This window comes from Talpa occidentalis, unplaced genomic scaffold, assembly GCF_014898055.3.
Source record: "Talpa occidentalis isolate TD23 unplaced genomic scaffold, MPIMG_talOcc4v2.1 talOcc4.2, whole genome shotgun sequence".
NCBI lineage: Eukaryota > Metazoa > Chordata > Mammalia > Eulipotyphla > Talpidae > Talpa > Talpa occidentalis.
Window position 1 is genome coordinate 84,270,104 of NW_023602073.1, and position 20,564 is coordinate 84,290,667.

Consider the following 20,564-nt stretch of genomic DNA (forward strand, 5'->3'; position numbering starts at 1 on the left):
CTGCCCGCAGCCTCTGCAGCACCAGTTCGATCCCCAGCCACCAGGCGAGGGTCCCACATGGCGCACAGACCTCTCCTGCCGCCCGCTGCTCCCCTCAGCAGTGTACTTCGGTCCTTCTGCCTGCTCTGCTCCCCTCTCTGGCTCTGGTGAATTCTCTCACCCTCCCGCGCTTCTGACTGTACCCAGTGCTTGTATAAATAAATAAAGAAATCTTAAAAAAAAAAAAAAAGACTTAAACTTAATTCAATAAATTATATTTTTAAAAAAAATGTCTTCACTGACAACACCCCTCTACCTCAGAATAGTCAGAACCTCCACAGAGCTCAATTAGTATGCCAATAATAATTCTGTTTGTGGGACATAACAGTTTATTGTATTGCATTATTCTGCTTGGCTGGTAATTAGCTCATGAGCAGTCTAGTGAAGGAAACAAGCACATTAACAAATAATTGTAATAATGCATGACAGTGTTGGCTATGATTATGGGAGTGAATGGGTGATGCAGAGGTAAAATTCAGTGGACATACAGGGGTCGGTTCCTTGAGACGTGAGACTAGAGGATTGAATAATCTCTGTGGGCTTTGAAGTCACTCCAGATTAGACACACAGACAAGAAATGAAATTTTCAATGAGAATATGGAAGTGACACAAATATACGCTTAGCAGTTGATCAGCACAAAATTAATAACTCTTGAGCTTGAGCAACAATATTGGGTAAAACAGCTTATAGAAATACAAAATATAAGGCTATTTAAAAGGAAACAAGAATGGAGGCTATAAAGAGGTAAAATATATATATGTATGGGTAGCCTAAACAAGGAACCAGAGATTAGGTTAGTATGTCAAATGCATGTCATCATAATTTGCATACTTGTTGGAGATGAACCCAGAACTGATTTTGGTTCCTAGAGACGTATACATAGTGGAAAATGGTACCAGTTGCATAAATCATGGTGCTCATACTATTTTTAAAAATCTCACTCATCAATACTAAAAATAAACTGGTTATTAGAAGCAAACATTCTCTTTTAATGAAACAAGAAAAAATATTCTAAGTTTTCTTGGTAAAAGAGACATAGCATAAAAGAAATATGGAAACAAAGAATTTTGTAGTCCTTTCTTATAATTAAAAGTCCTCTTTAGTAAAGGAGCCTCACTGGTAGTGCAAGTGGTTAAGATGCAGCACTCTGAAGCTATCAGCAGCTACTGCAGCACTAGTTCCATCCCCAGCCAGGGAGGTGACCCACATGGCACAGCAGATCTCTCCTGTCTCACCTGCTGCTCCCTCAGCAGGGCATTTCCATAGATTCACCTGTTTTGTTCCCCACTTTGTCTCTGGTGAATCCTCTCATTCCCCCATACCTCTGGCCTGTACCCCAGTTCTTATATGCGTAAATAAATAAATCTTTAAAAAGTCCTCTTTAGAGAGTTTACTAGGCTTAATTTGAGTGTGTGGGGAATGGTGGGGTGAATACATGAATGGCATGACCTCAGGCAATGCAACATTATTAGGATTTCTCAGTAAAGCTAAGTTTTGAATGACTGTGAGTTCAAAGGTTATATTGTTGGGGTAATAACATTCTAAAGAAATTCTGTACCTGTAATTGTCAGGGTATACTTCAGTAGCAGTTTAGGAAAAAACAAATAAATAAAAAAGGGGGGAAAAAATCACACTGAGTGGCGGAGTGGAGAGCCAGTCTCATCTTCATGATGGTAAAGCAAATCACTTGTGAATCACTAGAGATATCATTCTCAGACATTTAAGAGATTTGTTTGTAAGATCAAAACTGAGATAGATGGTAAATCCTATTTTAATGCAATGATGAAATCTAGGCACAGATGCCAATCAGAATTGAATTTATGTATGAATTCATTTTGATTTCAATACACGCAATTCATAATAGATGATCCCTTAGCAAGATAACTAACAAAACAGGCGCCATTTTTCTTACCACTAAAGCATGAAGTCTTTAACTATATATGAGGTGAAATAGGGATATCAATTTTTACAAATTGAAACAAATAAATACATTTGAATATATCATTTTCTATATCTTTAAAATAGGCAGTTAACCAAAGAAGACTAAATGATAACTCTCTACAAGTATTCCACTGAAATTAGATTCTACTGTTTTTATTGAGATTGAATTATTTTGTTTCATACAAATAACAGATGCTTTTAACATTTTATAAAAATTGTTTATTCCCTACACATGTTACTTTACTTAAACTTTTTTTCTTTTAATTATTTCAGGTTCAAGTTCCTTTGAATCTCAGAAGATGGAAAGACCTTCCATTTCTGTTATTTCTCCAACAAGTCCTGGAGCTCTAAAAGATGCCCCACAAGTCTTACCAGGGCAACTTTCTGTATGTATTTTGTGTATATGTTAGACACTGTTATTATTTACGCATTGTTTCATGTCTGCATTAAAAATATGTGATGTTTTTTATCATTTGCTGCAATGATGTACTTCACAATTTTTTCATGATTTTATTTGCCTTTATCCATATACTAATTTGGAAATATTTAGAGTGTTTGCTATGTGCCAGGTGTTCTGAACATCAAATGATAGGTTATAAAATATGTAAATGAAATGTCAATTAATTTTTGTGCTATATAAAAGTTTCAAAGGTAAATATTTGATGACATATAATAAACTTAGAAATTCATGTTCCATTTGCTTAATCTTAATGAACCTGGAGCATGAGAATCATTAATTTTAACTATTATTTGTAAATTCCCAAGATATTTGGTGAAACTCTTAATTGCTGAATCACTCTGAAAAAACTAGTTTTCCTCATTGTTCCTTTTATATCATCTGGAAGGAATTAGAGTAAAAAACTGTGGCCATTATAAAAAAAACACATCAATGTAGATTATAGTAGAATAGGACATTTGTATTAAGAACTAAAAAAAAAAGTTGCTTCAAATCGTTCTATAAATAATTGAACTTTTGCTCCCTTTGTAATGTGTGAATTTCTAGAATGCTTTGCTGTTCTTCTCTTAGTTTTATTTAAACAAAGAAGATAATTGTAAGTTTGATGTTATTTTTGAGTTACTTTTAAAATCTTTCATGATTTTAACTTCTCTTTTTCATAGATTGAATATCTTAGTATAGTCGCTTGTATTTATCTTCTCTGCCAGTGTTTGAGTTTCATACTATTCCCCTTGTTTTGTGGAATAAAAGTTTGTTAGTTTTATGAAAAACACGTATTTAGTATTTATTGAGAAAACAAATGGATTCATACATATCTGGATTTAAATCCTTAATATGCTTAATCTGCTTATTTTGTTACGTGACTCTTATGTCCTGAGACCTACTTATTAAACAATATATACTTGTTCAACCATTAAACCAAAAATGACTTTTAAATTAAAACAAATAGTGAAATTAACATTGTTATTTTATAATGGCATTACCACTGTCAGCCCTAATATTGTGTTGACTGTTAAATTTCTGGTTCTAAGTGTTAAGAAATGACATTTTTCCATTTTTCTTTTTCCAAACTGTTATGAATCTTGGTAAAGCTCATTTGGCCTTCACTTAATTTGAAGACATCATTTTTGTATTACACTGTTCTTTATTCTTTTTCTTTTCTCTTTTGAAAATTAACCTGTAATTATAAAAATGAAATTAGGAAAAATGCCTGGAAGTACCTGATATAAAGTAGACTAACAGTAAATTTATTTTCTCATCTTTTCTAGTCTCTGATATATATTCTGCCTAATGTCAACTACCTATAGTACTTCAACTACCTATAGATTTCAACTACCTATAGTATTTCAAAGCATGTTAATTAAAACTATAATCATTAAAACACTTAAAATCATCAAGCATTTGTTTTGAGCATTTAAAAACAAGGAAAATAATTTTGATATCCCTGCCTTCCCTTAGGTTTTTATAAAATTTTTATTATTGCTTTTATTTTCACAACATGATGTATTAGAGAATGTAAGTTAACACTGAAGGCATGACAGTTGTAAGTTATTTTTTAAATGTCTGAAAAGTCAGATCCTAAGTACTTTTAAACTGACATTCTTTTCAGAAATATCTGCCATTTGGTTGTATTGCAATTTAAATTTTCTTCAATTTCTTCAAATTTTCAAGGTATAATATTGTAAAATTATATTACCTCTTGCTTTTTACAAATAGTAATTTCTTTCTGCATTGCTCTTAGGTGAAGCTGTGGTATGATAAGGTGGGACACCAGCTGATTGTAAATGTTCTGCAAGCAACAGATCTGCCCTCCAGAGTAGATGGGCGTCCCAGAAATCCCTATGTAAAAATGTATTTTCTTCCAGATAGAAGGTAGTGAATAAGTTGGGACAAATATTCAAAAATCTTTTCTAAAAAAAGTAGAATTTCCTCTCCTTAGATATAGGTTTATTTACCTTTTAAAGCTTTATTGAGGTATAATAATTATAAAATATTGAACATATTTATTTGTATAAATTTTGATGTTTGGAAATATGTAATATGCCTGTGATACATTTTTAATAATAATAGATAAATCACAACTATCCCTGAAAAAAAAATCCCTCAAACCTTGTATTTCTTTGAAAAAATAATCATAATTTTTTAGTTTTTCATTACTTTGTTTATTCATATATTAGTCTTCAAAAGCTACATATTATGCAAAATGAAGCTTTGTGTGTGTTTAAAATCATAATTACTGCTTACATTGTAATTGAAATTAGAAACATTAAACTCTAGACTCTAGTAAACTTTTTATATTTTATACTAAAAGTTGTGAATTAAACATAGTAAAAATCCCAGTTCTGGGTCTCCCTGGTAGCACAGAGGTTGAAGTCACAGCACAACCAAGCTATGGCAGCCACTGAGGCATGAGTTCGATCCCAGACCAGGGAGCTAATGCACATGGCTCAGCGGACCTCTCCTCTCTCTCCTGCTGCTTCCCTCAGCAGTGTATTTCAGTAGATCTGCCTGTTCTGCTCCCTACTCTGTCTCTGGTGAATCCTCTCACCCCCCTGCACCTCTGGCCTATACCTAGGTTTTTGTGTGCATAAATTAAAAAATCTTTAAAAAAGAATCCTAGTAGTAGTAGCACTTGTAATCACAGTAGATGGCAGCATATACTAGCTTTTTGCTTTTTCATTTACAAAATATACTTATTTTTCAGTGATAAAAGTAAAAGGAGGACCAAAACAGTAAAGAAAGTACTAGAACCAAAATGGAATCAAACTTTTGTCTATTCACATGTACATCGTAGAGATTTTAGAGAACGAATGTTAGAAATAACTGTATGGGATCAACCAAGAGTACAAGAAGAAGAGAGTGAATTTCTTGGAGAGGTGATGTATATTGTAAAGATTTAAGTCAAATTAATAAAGTTTTTGTGATATGAATTCGTTACGATTATTTTTATATGATGTTTTGGTAAAGGTGCCTGATTTAATTTGAGAACTGCCCTTTCAGATCCTCATAGAATTGGAAACAGCGCTTTTAGATGATGAACCACATTGGTATAAACTTCAGACACATGATGAATCTTCACTACCTCTGCCTCAGCCATCACCTTTCATGCCAAGGCGACATATTCATGGAGAAAGCTCTAGCAAAAAGCTACAAAGTAGGTTTAATTTTTTTTTTTGTTACCAGAAGTAACTATGTTGTAATTATCTACTTAGAGATTAACATTTGCTGTATCTTTTAAGTGTTGTATTAGAAACCAAAAATATCAGAAAATAATCCATCTATGTAAAGTGTATTGGCAAAACTATTTACTACATTTTTCTTAGTGAAAATTAAATGCACACATATATGTAAATACATACATATATATCTATTAGAGTAATTCTAGAGCTGAAAATTGTAAAACTGAATTATACTTCTTTGCACTGTACTTATTTAGTTGTTGATTGGTTGACTGATAGAGTAATTTCTGTCATTATTGATGGGTTGCTACATGTAAGATTTTAATAACTTTATACTCAGGGTATTTTTTAATATAATTATTAATAAGAAAATTTTCTAAGTCAGCATTGTAAAGTATGTTTGTTGTTACTCATCTGGTGATTGGGACAAACTTTTCTGTATATTATTAATTTTTGAGTTACGACTAAATGTCTAATTGAATAACTGAAACATAGAAGTTTCATTTTGGTAATCTGGAACCAAATTGTTGTCTTCATATAATTGAATATTTAATGTTAGTGCTGCCCTGATCAATAATTTCCTCAAAATTAATGTTTAATGCAATATAATGGCTAATTTTGAAGGCTAAGCATAAATATTTTATAAAGGACCCTGGTGCCCTTTCAATAATGAGTTCAAGAGAGCACTAGCCAAGAAAGTTCTCTTTGAAAATTCTCTTTGAATGTTTCCACTCAGTCCCATTCTCCCTAAGCCCAAAGGAGGCCACTAAATTGGGTTCAAAATAATGTATGCACTTTGCGATGGCTTTTAGTATAATAATTATTTAATTAAGGGATAATTTGAAAACCCAGACTTACTCCATGAAGTCCCCTTGTTTCTATATCATCGGTGATTATTATCAGAAAGAATACTAAGAAAATGGTATCTTTGGAGAACAAGCATTTCTTTTAACATCAATTCAGCATTTACTTTGTAATTTTCTTGTTCAAAAGTATTGAGTAGTAATGTAATTAGCTTTCAAAAAAAATTTCAGCATGTCCTTTGCATTTCATAAACCAACGAGAAACAGAGGTATCTGTTTGCCTTACTGTTGTGCAGGATCTCAGCGAATCAGTGATAGTGACATCTCAGATTATGAGGTTGATGATGGTATTGGAGTAGTTCCTCCAGGTGCGTGGCTGAAGAGCATGGCCCTGCTTCCCTGTGCTTCTATGCTGTGATCACTGCCAATTTCCAGACTTTTTCAAGATACTGAACTGGAGATTTATAACACAGAGAAATTAGTATTATATTATTCCATGGTGACTGGTGTTCTAAATTATTACAAAAGTAAAAAATGGTGTAGTAACTATTCATTAACTTTCTACTTAATATAGTCATGTTCTTTCTTCAAAACATGGTTTACAATGTTAAAATCATTTCACAATGCTCTAAGCATCAGTGAAAATATAAATTTCATTTTGAAAGAATGTGGTTTATTTCCTCAAATAAAAAATTCTATCTCCTATGTTTTATACTGTATGTCTATGAATTTCTTTCATCTGTTTCTGAAAATAATGTAGCCTTCCATGGAATATATTGAGAAAGGTGCATGGCAGAGTTTAAAATTGCATGTGGCATGGCTTAACTTTTAGCGCTTTGTGATATGTTCATCACTAATTATACCAGAAATGTGTAACTGTGTCTTAAAATAAGGAAATGCTTTAGAAAAATTTGGTTGTCCCAGTCAGCATTTTTTTTTTTAGATTTTTTTTATTATTTATTTATTTATTTATTTATTTATTTATTTATTTATACAAGCACTGAGCACAGTCAGAAGTGCGGGAGGGTGAGAGAATGCACCAGAGCCAGAGCGGGGAGCAGAACAGGCAGACTGACAAAGTACACTGCTGAGGGGAGCAGTGGGCAGCAGGAGAGGTCTGTGCACCATGTGGGACCCTCGCCTGGCAGCTGGGGATCGAACCGACGCTGTAGAGGCTGCGGGCAGCTTCGCAACACAGCGCTCAACCACTGCGCCACCGGGGAGTCCCTCAGTCAGCATTTTTGGTCACTGGATAAGCTAGTAAAATGTTTGTGAAGTTTTACAGTTGAAATCTGCTTCTTTCCTGGTGCTTGTCAGAAAGTCAGCAAAACCCATAAGAAAAGACTTACTCTTTTGGCACAAATGCCTCACTGTTTTTTTGGTTTACTAATAAAAAGCAATGAAATATTCAAATAAGAAGAAATTAAAGAGAAAACCTTGTGACATACAAATGTGATTTATTATGAATTTCCTTCATAATAATTAAAGGTCATTTAGGACAATATGGACATATATCCTCTCAATTTTGCAGCTTCTTCAATGGGGCTGCACTTTATTTGAGGGCAATTATTTCTTTAAAGTCACTGGACAGATTTCAACCCAGTGACAAAGTTAACATATTGGAGAGATACATACAACTTCATTAAGGTTAGTAAAACATACTAGAGAATTCTTTAAAATTGGTTTCACTTGCTTTCTATAATTCAGAGGAATGATAGTCTTTGATTACTGTATAAAAGTAGAAAATATTCTTAAAATCAATAAACCTGGCTCTGTATGCATCTCTTCATACTTAGATAATACTCTCTGATATCAGACCTAGTGAGAGTTTTAAATAATAGCAAAATATATTAGATAGCATTTTATATTTTATCTCTTGTTTTTTATTTCTAAAAGGCTCATAATAATTAAATATATTTCCCCCAGAGATTTTCACATAAAATGTAAAAGAATATCAGTTTTTTTATGAAATTGAAAGGGTAAAAATGATTGTGTATTAAATGTAGTGGCATATTTGAATGGAAATCAGATGAACCCTGGTGTGAAAGTCATCAAGCCTGTCTAGCAAGAATCATGGGTATTAATCATCACTAATGTTGTCATTACCAATTCATCTAAAAATGAATTTACTTCTGTGAGTTGTTCTTACATTTTATTCACATCAAACTTTATATTTTTATGATGAACCAGGATAGTGGATGAATGAAGTGATAAATTGCCAGTTCCACTCTGTATGTACTAAAATGGTATTTAATAACTTTCTCCTTTTCCTGAGAGATCACATGGGCAACAGCCAAAAGTAGGAGTTAAGGGATCCACTATAAGTGCAATAGGTACTTTTGTATCACCAGAGAATACTGTATTACAAATATATTTATAATATACTGATATACTGATGGTATGGTATACTGATATACCATATCATGGTATTTGCAAACATATATAATCTATTCCATCACATAGAAGCAGTGTCTACATGCCATTTCAGATAAACTGTTGATTTAAAATGTAATGAGGCACTCTTTTAATAGACTATAACAAATTATGTGATCAATAAATATTTTTGTTTCAGAAGTCTACTAATAAATTAGTAAAAGAGACAATGCATTTGTTTATATTTTCAGCTGTACTCTGTATTGATCTAAAACAGATATATGGTAGCTTCTATAGATACAAAGCATCATAAATACAGTATAGCAAGTCACACAGTATACTTTATATAAAGAGGAAAGATAAGGCTTTGATAAAAATGAGGACAAAAGCTAAAGTAAAGTGAGGGAATAAGTTAAACAAGTGCATTGTACATTCTTACATACTTTTAGACATAGATTATAATTTTGCTTTCTACATTTCCTAGCGCCCAATGTTAAGAGAAATTTGTTTAGATGTGAAGTCCGGTTCTACATTTGTTCAAGGCACTCGGTAAATTTCCTGGGTGTATGTGTCCTGAAGAATCTCCAAAGCTTCATTTAAAGGTTCTACCGCAACCGGATCTTAAACTTTCTAAAAGTACATTGGCCTTTATTGAACCGCAGCCATCTCTGTCCTTGTTTAATGTATTTACTGCTTTTATCCATTTAGGAATCTAAGGTTCTGACAGCATTTGTGACGTTCAGAACCCTATTTTTCTAACTTTGTAGATACAGCCTTGCTATTTTTTTAGAATAATTCTAGTTGTATAAACAGCATAAAAATATGCTTTTTATAAAATGCCCTCATCTAAGGTTAGACATCTGGCAATCTCATTTTTCAGAGTATTACTGAAATACAGAAAATGGAAAAAAAGCTCTGAACTTCTAACTTTAGGCCAAATGAAATATTAAGATGAACATAAAATAATAGTTCCTACCCAGAATTTTCTGAATGTGGGGTTCATGTTGTCAATAAGAAGTTAAATGTAGGGGCCTCCCCGGTGGCGCAGCGGTTGAGCGCTGGGTTGCGAAGCTGCCCGCAGCCTCTGCAGCGTCAGTTCGATCCCCGGCTGCTCCCCGGCCACCAGAGGAGGGTCCCACATGGTGCGGTGCGCAGACCTCTCCTGCCACCCGCTGCTCCCCTCAGCAGTGTACTTCGGTCCTTCTGCCTGCTCTGCTCCCCGCTCTGGCTCTGGTGAATTCTCTCACCCTCCCGCGCTTCTGACTGTACCCAGTGCATGTATAAACGAAACAAACGAATAAATAAATAAATAAATAAATAAATTAAAAAAAAAAAAAAAAAGAAGTTAAATGTAATTTGAAGGAAAAAAATTGTTATGAAAAGCTGATAAAAAACTACAAAATATAAATTAGAACAGAATAGAAAGGACATTAATATCAATATAAGTTTAAAGAACCCAAGAAAAATTATACTTTTAACATCACAATGTGTAAATTCTCTAAATTTCGTAGTATTAATACCAAATCTGAAAGTTTTATTTATATATCTTCAGTAGTCATTGAAATTGTGCTCCCAATTCAATATTGATTTTCTATAATTATTGTACAATTGATATGAAAATAGTATTAAATGACACAACATGATAATTTAGAATATTTAATTCAAAACTTGGATTGATAATCTTTAAAAATAGCCACTGTTTTTTTAAAATGTGCTATGAAATAAGTTTCATTACCACATATAAATAAGTTTATTACCACATGTAAATTTAATTGAAATTTAATTTAATTTAATTGAAATTTAAATTTAATTTCTGGACTTAATGTTACAGTTTAGACATCTGAGCAAAAAATTTCTTTACATAAAACTCAAAATAATAGTTCAATTACTATTTTTGTTATAAAATGAAATTATAAGTTATAATAGTGATGATATTTGGTCCTTATACTAATGTTTTTAAAGAGTGCCATAGTTACAAGTTTCTTTGGTCTCAAATTGTCTCAAATTGCTCTTTATGAGATGTGTAAAGACCTTCCTTACAAGCTTAGTCATAAAATAATAGGAACATAAACTATTGGGGATTATTAGTCTGCCTTTAATAATGGTGTTTCATGACATATTTTAAAAATAAGATGGTGGTTATTAAATAAATGAATGACAGTTTGAGCTTTCCAATTAAACTTAATGTTTTAGGATTCATGTGCATTTTATGTAGTTGTAAATATAATATTTCCCTTGGCCAGAGTAATTTTAGTAATAAAATAGAATGATTCTTGATGAAAAAAATTTAATTATACTCTTACTATGGATTAGCGATTACTGCTTTAACTAAATCAGACATGATATATACCTATTTACCTCCAGGGAAGTTTATTTTAAGTACTTATTTTTGATTGTAATTAACTGTATTAATCATGCTACTTATAGTTAACATTTGTGGAGTAGATTTGATAACTGATTCTTTGGGAGGGTTAATTTTCTCTGCAGTAATGCTATAGTCATGTTCATTCATAATTATTTTCATTTGAAGTGTGAGTATTTTCTGTGCTTTGCAAAATTCACAATACTGGTTAATAGTGAGGATCATTTCCTTTTCTTTGTTAAATAAGAATGGTAAAATTTTTCATTTTCTTATTAGTGAAGCCATTTGAAATCCTACTTAAATAATTTATCCTTTCACAAAGAAATTAAAATAGCATTTAAAAAGACACCACATTTTTAAGCATTGACTTGTATATTAATATAGTTCACTGTCAAGTGCTTGATAATGTGTTTTTGAAAAGTCACTAATATTCATTCTTTAAATTACAATAGCATCCTGTAATACTGTCTGAGGCTTCAAACTGTCATTTCAGTATCTCCATGTTACTGCAAGCCAAACTGTAATCTGCTCTTCTGCATGTATATGTTATTCAATGTACATGTGTACTTAATCCTTTTGAAGATATGCTACTAATACTGATTGCATGGCATTTATTCTTTATTGGAAAATGACTGCTTTAGATATAATTTAATGTCTTCACATTAATATTTACATTATAGAAAAATACTGATTAACTTTTTGTGTGTACTCTTGCCAGTAGGTTATAGGTCTAGTGCTAGAGAAAGTAAATCTACAACATTAACTGTGCCAGAACAGCAAAGAACAACTCATCACCGCTCACGTTCAGTATCTCCTCATCGCGGCGATGATCAGGGAAGGCCGCGTTCACGTTTACCAAATGTGCCATTACAGAGGTAGGCTTTGAAATGGGTTTGGTGTCCCTGACAGTATGTTTTTATTATAATACTATGTAAATTGCCACAATACTAACTAAATGAGAAAATGGCTTGGTCAATCAAGTTATTTTCTTCAAAATCCTTTCTGGTAAAATTCCTTTATATTCATTACTTAACCTGTGAAACATTCTGTTCTTAATCTCAGCAATTTTCTGGGCAGAGGGGCGGGGAGTGCGATGTGAGGAGTCTCTGTTATAAACACAGTTTGAATAACTGTCTTTTATTCTGTTTGTTAGCTTTATTAATGTTAGGAACAATTATACAACAAACAGGACTGTAGAGAAAAGTGGCAAATACATTGTGAGGACAAATGTATTTTTAAGAAATATAGAAATTGTCAAAGTACTTTAGTGCTTGGAAAATGTATACAACATAATTAACTTGGTGCTTCCATTCATCTGATCTTGGAATCCACTTCTGAAATTTTAGTTAAATATAAAGATGAAAACTGTGGCTCTTTGTTGATAGAGGTACAAAAGAAGGATGGGAAAAATGCAGCAGCACAGGAAAATCACTTATGGAAAATAAGTACCTTTAACTCATTGATAAAACAGGTATTTGGTATTGATGCCAACACTTTTCAAACCATATCAGTGGTTAGCCAGTTATTGTCAGTTCTTCCCCATTTGTCCCTGTGCGTGTTTTGGAAAAAGGATAGACTTTGATGCATATGAATTTTTATAATCATTTTAGGAGTTTAGATGAAATTCATCCAACAAGAAGGTCACGTTCTCCAACCAGACACCATGATGCCTCCCGAACTTCTGTTGATCACAGATCCAGAGATGTGGATAGTCAGTATTTGTCAGAACAAGACAGGTATTTGTCCATATTATAGCTCAACATAAAATATTTCTCTTTCATCTTTTTAATATGTTAGATTTTATTGGAATAGTACATTAAAAAATAAAGGTATTCCATCACTTAAAACTAAACATCTCTCAAGGAAGAATTCAGCATATTCTGATAAAAATACAACACTAGGAAAAATTTAGCTATTTTTATGTTGTCATAATATATGCAATTTTTTGCCAAATCAAAATTAACATTTAGCCAGTTTTATATGTACAGTGTGTGGTTGACATAGATATGATATGAAACTAAATTATAGAGGAAACGTACATAAGCAAATTTCGAATTATTTATGTGGTTGCAATCTTTAGGTGTTGTAATAAGCCATCTGAAATCCAACATAAATAATTTTTTTTAAGTATGTAAGAATAAAATGGTTATTTATATAATTCAAGTATTGGATATATGTCATCTGAAAAAGTTATTATTACAGTTTCTGTAAGAGATTCAGTAATATTAGTTATATACCTGTGTTTCATAAAATGTGTTTCCATAGAATGTCTATAAAGCACAAAATATTGAGATGGATTCTTATATGGCTGTGTACTTAAATTTAGTTCTGCATTTATTTAGGAATAAGTATCAATACTTCCTGGATAGAGTTACTAAAAATCTACATTATGACTGTATTGTTCTACATGTCCACAGATTTCTTTTCAAAGTAATCACATATCTGCACAATATGCCTGACGATAAGCTCAGGATCTGATTTAAGGTTTTAAAATACTCATCATATTGAATATTCTTTTCTGGAAATTTGAAGTGGAGACACTTGCAGGAAGAAATAGGGAAATAGTAGTGATGCTACATCATTGATTTCTTTGCTGTGTAGTCAAGGGCACAGAACTAAAATGGAACTTCTTTCCTCCCTAATTGTCACCCTCATGTGAGCAGTGGCATCATGATCTTCATGGGATGGAGTCATAGTGGGTATTGGGGCAGGGAACTTCAGTTTGAGTTGAGTCACTTTGTTCAACTTTCATTGGGCCATCATGAATTTAGGTAAAGTGTAAGATTTCTTAAGCAGGGAATTCAATGAAGTACAGTTAATTTGTGTGTACACAAAGTATCAATTTTAAAATAAAGCAATCCTAATCTAGTATCTTTCTGGTTAATGAAGAAGCTGCATAATATGTGTTACTGCATTTCACTTGGCTATAAAAGCCAAGAAATCTGTCATGTTTTGAGTTGTTGAAAGCAAAACTTTCAGGGTTCCCATTAGTGTCAGAAAGGCCAGATTTTTAGGATTTTTAAAAGTTACTAAAATAGCCACATGTCAAGAATTGGAAATCTATTTCTGTGCTTCATTTGGGGAACGTTTATTTTTGTTTTGATTTAATATTCTGTAAAATTGCTTTGAATACAATAGCAAATCAGTAACAGGAATTTGACCATAATGTTTGTACTTTATTGTTTAAATTTTTTAAAATACTGTCATGTTGATTTTTTGTTTGACCTCTCAAGCAAATATGCTAGTGCAGACAATCTGGTTTCTTCCCTTTTCATGTTTTCATCGGCATACCATTGGCATAATCCATATCATTTAATGCTTCATAATTTATCTGTTCCACTCACCACTCATCCTGTCTGTGCAGTGAGCTTCTTATGCTGCCCAGAGCAAAACGAGGACGAAGTGCAGAATGCCTACACACAACAAGGTAAATACAGGGATTTGGTAATGGTAACTGTGTGTGATAACTCTTTCCATCCTACTATTCTTCTGTCTCTCCCTTAGTGTATTAATACCAATATGTAAAAACAGTATCCCAAGTATCCAAAATTTACTTTGACTTTTTGTGGAGTTTGTGGAGAAAGTTTCCAAATATATTTTATTTCTGATCCATGCAAACTACTTTTATATTTGTATATCCAAAATCCAGAGGCAGATGAGCCTCTTTGGAACTGTTTGCAAACTCCTAAAACTGAGGAAACAATTTCTGCAATTAAAATTCTAAATGCTCATGGTGTCCATCCTTCTCCAACACACACACACACACACGCACACACACCCCTGTCTAGTCACAAGAGGTCTGATCTTCTGTGCATGGCAGTGATATGTTTTAGTCTTTTGTTTCCTTTTGATATCTGTTGATTATGTTTGTTTGCTTTTAATAAAATCTTTGCCAGTCCATTTTTAATAGCTGGGCTTCAACTCATATTCTTGATAAAAAGTGAGGATATTTGACCTGTTAACTTCTAAACCTTTCTTTTCTTCATCCCCCAACCAGGTCAGAAATGCTGTAATGCATACTTTCTTATTAAAGCATGTAACAATATGATGCCTCTTTAAGATGAGAAGAAAAGGGGTTGTAATATTCTCCCCTAAATTGGAACTTAAAATCTGTTGCTTTATTTTCATCTCCTTGCATATTGAATTTCATATCTTAAATAAATAAATCCTCTTACAGATTACACTTACAATGCAGTTTGTAAATACTGATTGTTGGTTCGAGGTTAATAGAGGGTCAGGAAGTAGTAAGTCAAGTGAAACAAACCCAACACAGAGACAAACTCAAGTATTTTGTTCAGTAAAATTTAAGTAGGAAAGAGAAAAAAGAGCTTTAACTGAGATGCTTGTATTGTAAGAACAAATGCAGAATATATTGTGTATACATGGAACATGGCTCTACTCCGTAACACAAACATGTCTACACTAAAAAGAATTGATATTTACACATGTAAAATTATCTGATTGATAGCTACTATCATGTTTGCTGTACTGTCACAGGGAAAAATTAAGGAAATGTTAGATCTGCCTTTGAACTATTTGTAATATTGTTAAAATTAACTCAAATTCTTTATAATACTCAACTACCCAAGCTTACTGTTAGATGTTCTAGACAAATAGTTTGTTAAGGAATGACTTATTTACAAATTCAAAAAGTTTTTTCCTCATCCTATTGATGTGTCTATAACTATATTACAAAATGTAAAACAAATAAACTTTATTTTTCTAGGCATCTTTTATGTGCCAGGTACCACATGTGGGTATTTCTCACATAATTACATCAGTAGTCTCAACAGAATAAATACATTGCTTTTATCCATTTTTTTTCTTCTTTTAAATCCGAAGTATTGGAGTATACAAAGAATCATATACCAGTAGTTTCATAATTTTGCACAATATCTTCAAAATGCAGCATATTAGAAATTTTAAGAATGAAATTTGAAGATTTACTGCTTTATAGTAAACAAGGAAAAGGGCATTTGAGTACTAAACATAGTTTTAAATATTTAATTTACTTAATTTCCCGACAGTAGTTATATATGCTATGAATATTATTGCTCTCATTCTACAGATGAGAAAAGATGCTAAATAAATTTAATTAAATAAGTAGCAGAGCAAGTATTCAAAATCAGGTCTATTTGACATTTTCTACTAAAGTATTTTTTTCTAAAATATGTTCTGAGGTCCTGTGACATGTTCCATTAAAAGAAAGTTTGGAAGACAAATAGAATTTGGAAACTGCAAATTAAACCCCTCCCTGGAGATTTAATATGCACAAAATATTAAGTCATGTACTAAATAAATCTGTTTCATATTATTTAATTCATTTCCCCCAAATTATTTAGCCATCAAACCCATTTTTCATGAAACATGTCCTGAGAAATAGTATTGTACAGAAAATGTTGTAGCTGCCTTGCTGTGTCCTGGCTACTTTATATCTGATACCTCATTTAATTCTCATAGCATCCTGGTTAAGTAGATGTCTTTTCTCCCATTCTATAGATGTAGCAAAGGCTTAGTGGCTTGATCTGAATTACCAGGATCACACCCAGTGAGTGGCAAGCCTAGTATTAGGACTTCAAACTAGTATATATTATATGCTATTTTCCATTATGCTTCCCACTCTATCCTGATCCGTGCTAAAATATTTATGGAAAAAATCACTTTTGAAATAATTGTTTAGAAAAGTTACATAACAACCTGTTATTAAAAAAAGATTTGGTTTTCGCCCGCCTTCGGTCTCTGCGTCTTTCACAGAGCTCCCGACTGCGCTATGTTGGGACAGAGCATCCAGAGATTCACGACCTCTGTGGTCCGTAGGAGCCACTATGAGGAGGGCCCAGGGAAGAATTTGCCATTTTCTGTGGAAAACAAGTGGCAGTTACTACTTATGATGACTGTGTACTTAGGTTCTGGATTTGCTGCACCTTTCTTCATAGTAAGGCACCAACTGCTTAAGAAATAAGGACGTTTTAGTTCATCCATGAAACAGATATGAAGAGGATCATTTTAAGAAGTGCAATTTCTTTGAAAAGTCAAACTCTCAAACTCAACATACTAAATATATTTGTAAATAAACTTATGGCATGACTCCTTAAAAAAAAAAAAAAGATTTGGCTTAGGGTAGAAATTGAGAAGAGAACTGTTGCCTATAAGATAGGCTCAATCCTTGGTTTTAGTAAAATTTGTAGTCTGCTTTCAGACATTTTTAAAGTGAAACTTCAATAAGGAATTTCTGTTCATTTGACTCTAAGTATAACATGAGTAAGCCTGTAGTGTCTTTGATGCTTATTGTGCTCAGCATATGTTTTTTCCCTTCTCTGTCATATATTAATGTAGGCAAAATTGGACAATGGACTTTCATAGTCAGCAGTTAAATTTGTAAAGCCATCATTAAAACATTAAAAATTTAATTAACTGGACCTTGCTTGTCCAACCCAGAAATATTCAGAGATTTTAAAAACATTCAGATAAATTTTGGCCTTGTTTCTGTTATATTCTGCCAATTCAGAATTCTTATTCTGGTTTGCATCTAATGCTTGCTTTACCCAATTTGCAGATCTTTGGATTTGGATTCAGAAGCTGATAAATGAAAAGAATTTGTTCCTTTGTAATGACCTCATGGTCTTGCTTTGTCCTTTCTTTACCCTAATCCAGTACCATAATCAATCTCGTCACATAATCCTGGCTACTTCTTTTCTTGTTACTAATATATTAATTCTTTCAGCAATACCTAAATTTTCAAATTACGTAAAACATATGATTATTACTTTAAGCTATGAGTTGTTTACTTCTGTAGAAGCCTATACAATATTAAATCAGGGATTAAATAGTAAATTTAAATATTATTTAATTCATAGAGTTTACTTAGTAGTTCTTTTAAAATGAAGGTAATTAAATGATAATTTGGAGTATTTATCTTAATTATGATGTTAGGTGTCTTTGGGTCCATATTTTAATACTTCTGAAAGTCCTGACTTCAAATAATTACTGTCTTCTTCTGAGGGGGGAAAACCCACAAAGGTCCATCTTCATCTGTAGATCTATAGGCCCACTTTTTTCATATCCAAGAAAAATTTGTTTCATAAGTACTTTTCTGTTTTGTGTACATTTGTGTTGCCACACACCACTATAAAACATTCCCACCCAAGATGCCTTTATTAGAGAACAGTTCTCTTTGGGACATATATAGGGAAGAGTCAAAACAATGAGTCCCAGTTATAACTAATCCCTCATCCATTCCCTGCTAAAAATAACAAATGTGTAGCACTCTAATAAAGAATAAACATTTCTTGTTGAAATTAATAATATACACAGAAATGTTAAATATCTAAAGATAGTTTTAATTGTAAAATTTATTCTATCTAAATGATATCTTACTCAAATATCAGAATTCTAGTCGTTGCCTTTGTCATTTTTTGTTGTTGTTGTGTACTTGTTGATTTTAAGTATAATTAGTTTTATTTTATTTTTGGTTAATTTTAATTTGTGAAGCTCAGTTCTGCCTGCACATACTAAAATCAAATCAGTGACTAGACAGGACTTCCCTCTTCATCATGAATGCTTTAACTCAAGAGTTTGGAGATTTACTGATAAAATATTGGTTAGGTAAGACCATTTGGAAGTTATACCTTCCACTTCCCTTGTCTATTGTTGTGACCCAAAATAGTCCAGTTGTAAATTTTTTCTCTTCTGATGTCCTTCATTTTGTTTTGGTGTGGCATCTGTTCTTGGTAATGAAGTTCTAGGCATTTTGTTTTAGTGCTTTCTGTATCCAGTTTTTCATAAGTAGGTGTGATTTAGTCTCATTTTCCAATCTGAGACCCTTTGAAAAAATTATGCAAAGCAATTCAAGCATAAACTTTGTTTAGTTTCACTTTCTAAACAAAATTTTGCACTGTCATCCTGTCAGCTCTCTCACACCCTTATGAACTGAATCGCAGTGATTCTACATTTTATGTAAAGGGGACATTATTTTATGCTTTACTCTCTAACATGGTCTTCCTTTCTTTGTTTTCTTTGTCTTTCTCTTCTACCATTGGATGCAATGCACTGGCACTAGTGAACTGCAGCCCTCCCTTGACAGGGCTAGGAGTGCTAGTACCAACTGCTTGAGACCAGATACTAGTTTGCATTCACCAGAACGAGAAAGGTATAAAATAAAGACTTTCTTAATTTTCTATCATCTGTACTAGTGTTTTATTTTTTTTCAATCACTTTGTTTTGTTCCATGTGAGTCTCAGGTTTATACACTCATGTTCACTTTGCTAACTGTCTACATCTCCCCCTCCCCCATTATATGCGTGTATGAGAGATATGTGTATGTGGACAATACCAAGGGTGCATATACACATATTTCCATGAATGTTGTTGCAAATGATGTGAAGTAATTTGTAGCTGCTTCTGGCTGCTGCTTTTTCCCTTCTGTTGCTAATTAATAGTTTTGTTTGCAAACTACTACTCAGGGAGCCTTCAGTATGCTGATAAAGTTATGAAGTCCAGTGAGTTATCTGAAGAGGATGATCATTTCCCTGATTGTTCCACTGATAAAATGTTACAGGTGTACAGTTGGTTTAACAGTAGTTTTCCTATATACTCAAAGCAAAAACTCTGTTTACATAAATGGCTTCCCTTGTTCATCTTTATTTCTTTTACTCAACCTACTCTTGGATATAGACCATGCTTTACATTAAATTGTATTTTGATGACAAATGATACTGTATTTATCGTAGATTTCTTGATGACATAAAATGAATGCACATAATATGTATGTGTATACACATACATATGTATATAATTTTACTTAAAACTTTTAATTGATTAATAAGTGACTCACTTTAACTCAAGTATATTCAGTTATGTATTATACTGTCTCCTAATTGCATGCAGTTGATTTTTCCATTATGGCAGAGCTTTATATTCCGCGGCACTTGGTTATCTATAATTGTTACCTTTTTTCAATTAGAAGTCTTTCAGTGTACTACCCCTTACTAATTTTAAGAAAAAATATTTAGTTGTGCTCATATAATGAACTTATTCAGAGTCAACTTAAAGTGGTTTTTTTAGTCATCTTTCTAGTTTTATATTCCTTTCCTTATGAGATGTGGAATAATATAGCTATAGAGACCCATTTTTAGTATCTGTAAGATTCTGCTAAAAATCTGCTTTTTTCTCTTTTACATTTGTAAACTTTATCGTGGAAAATAATGAAATTTAACATATTTTGTATCCCTTTACATTTGTAAAGAAATTTTAGTTGAAATGACTATAGACTCTTCTGAAATCACAGTTGAAATAGTTTTAGGATTCTCTTATTACATATTACAACTCAAAAAATGTTAAGAGTAGCAAGGAAAATCTTAATTTTTAATATTTAGTTTTAAAACAAAAATAGATTTGCTTAAATCAGTGG

At 32.4% G+C, this 20,564-nt stretch overlaps 2 protein-coding genes across 23 annotated transcripts in view; both read left to right on the forward strand.

Annotated features, from left to right (window-relative positions):
- RIMS1 (regulating synaptic membrane exocytosis 1) overlaps nucleotides 1-20,564 on the forward strand; it is a 461,872-nt gene that overhangs the window by 304,831 nt on the left and 136,477 nt on the right. For 8 of the 22 annotated variants that reach the window (XM_054698915.1, XM_054698921.1, XM_054698924.1 and 5 more), the window contains 9 exons: nucleotides 2,255-2,367; nucleotides 4,180-4,310; nucleotides 5,143-5,314; nucleotides 5,439-5,592; nucleotides 6,717-6,788; nucleotides 11,874-12,030; nucleotides 12,766-12,891; nucleotides 14,520-14,582; nucleotides 19,215-19,304. In XM_054698915.1, coding sequence (XP_054554890.1) covers nucleotides 2,255-2,367; nucleotides 4,180-4,310; nucleotides 5,143-5,314; nucleotides 5,439-5,592; nucleotides 6,717-6,788; nucleotides 11,874-12,030; nucleotides 12,766-12,891; nucleotides 14,520-14,582; nucleotides 19,215-19,304 — 1,078 coding nt within the window. Of the gene's footprint in view, nucleotides 1-2,254; nucleotides 2,368-4,179; nucleotides 4,311-5,142; nucleotides 5,315-5,438; nucleotides 5,593-6,716; nucleotides 6,789-11,873; nucleotides 12,031-12,765; nucleotides 12,892-14,519; nucleotides 14,583-15,881; nucleotides 15,891-18,275; nucleotides 18,351-18,646; nucleotides 18,761-19,214; nucleotides 19,305-20,564 lie in introns of all 22 variants that reach the window. The other 14 variants (XM_054698922.1, XM_054698923.1, XM_054698925.1 and 11 more) reach the window with 6 other exon arrangements.
- On the forward strand, nucleotides 16,874-17,265 carry LOC129146477 (cytochrome c oxidase subunit 7C, mitochondrial-like). The gene has a single exon (XM_054698931.1). It carries the CDS (start codon nucleotides 16,926-16,928, stop codon nucleotides 17,115-17,117), a length of 192 nt encoding a protein of 63 aa, XP_054554906.1. The 5' UTR covers nucleotides 16,874-16,925; the 3' UTR covers nucleotides 17,118-17,265.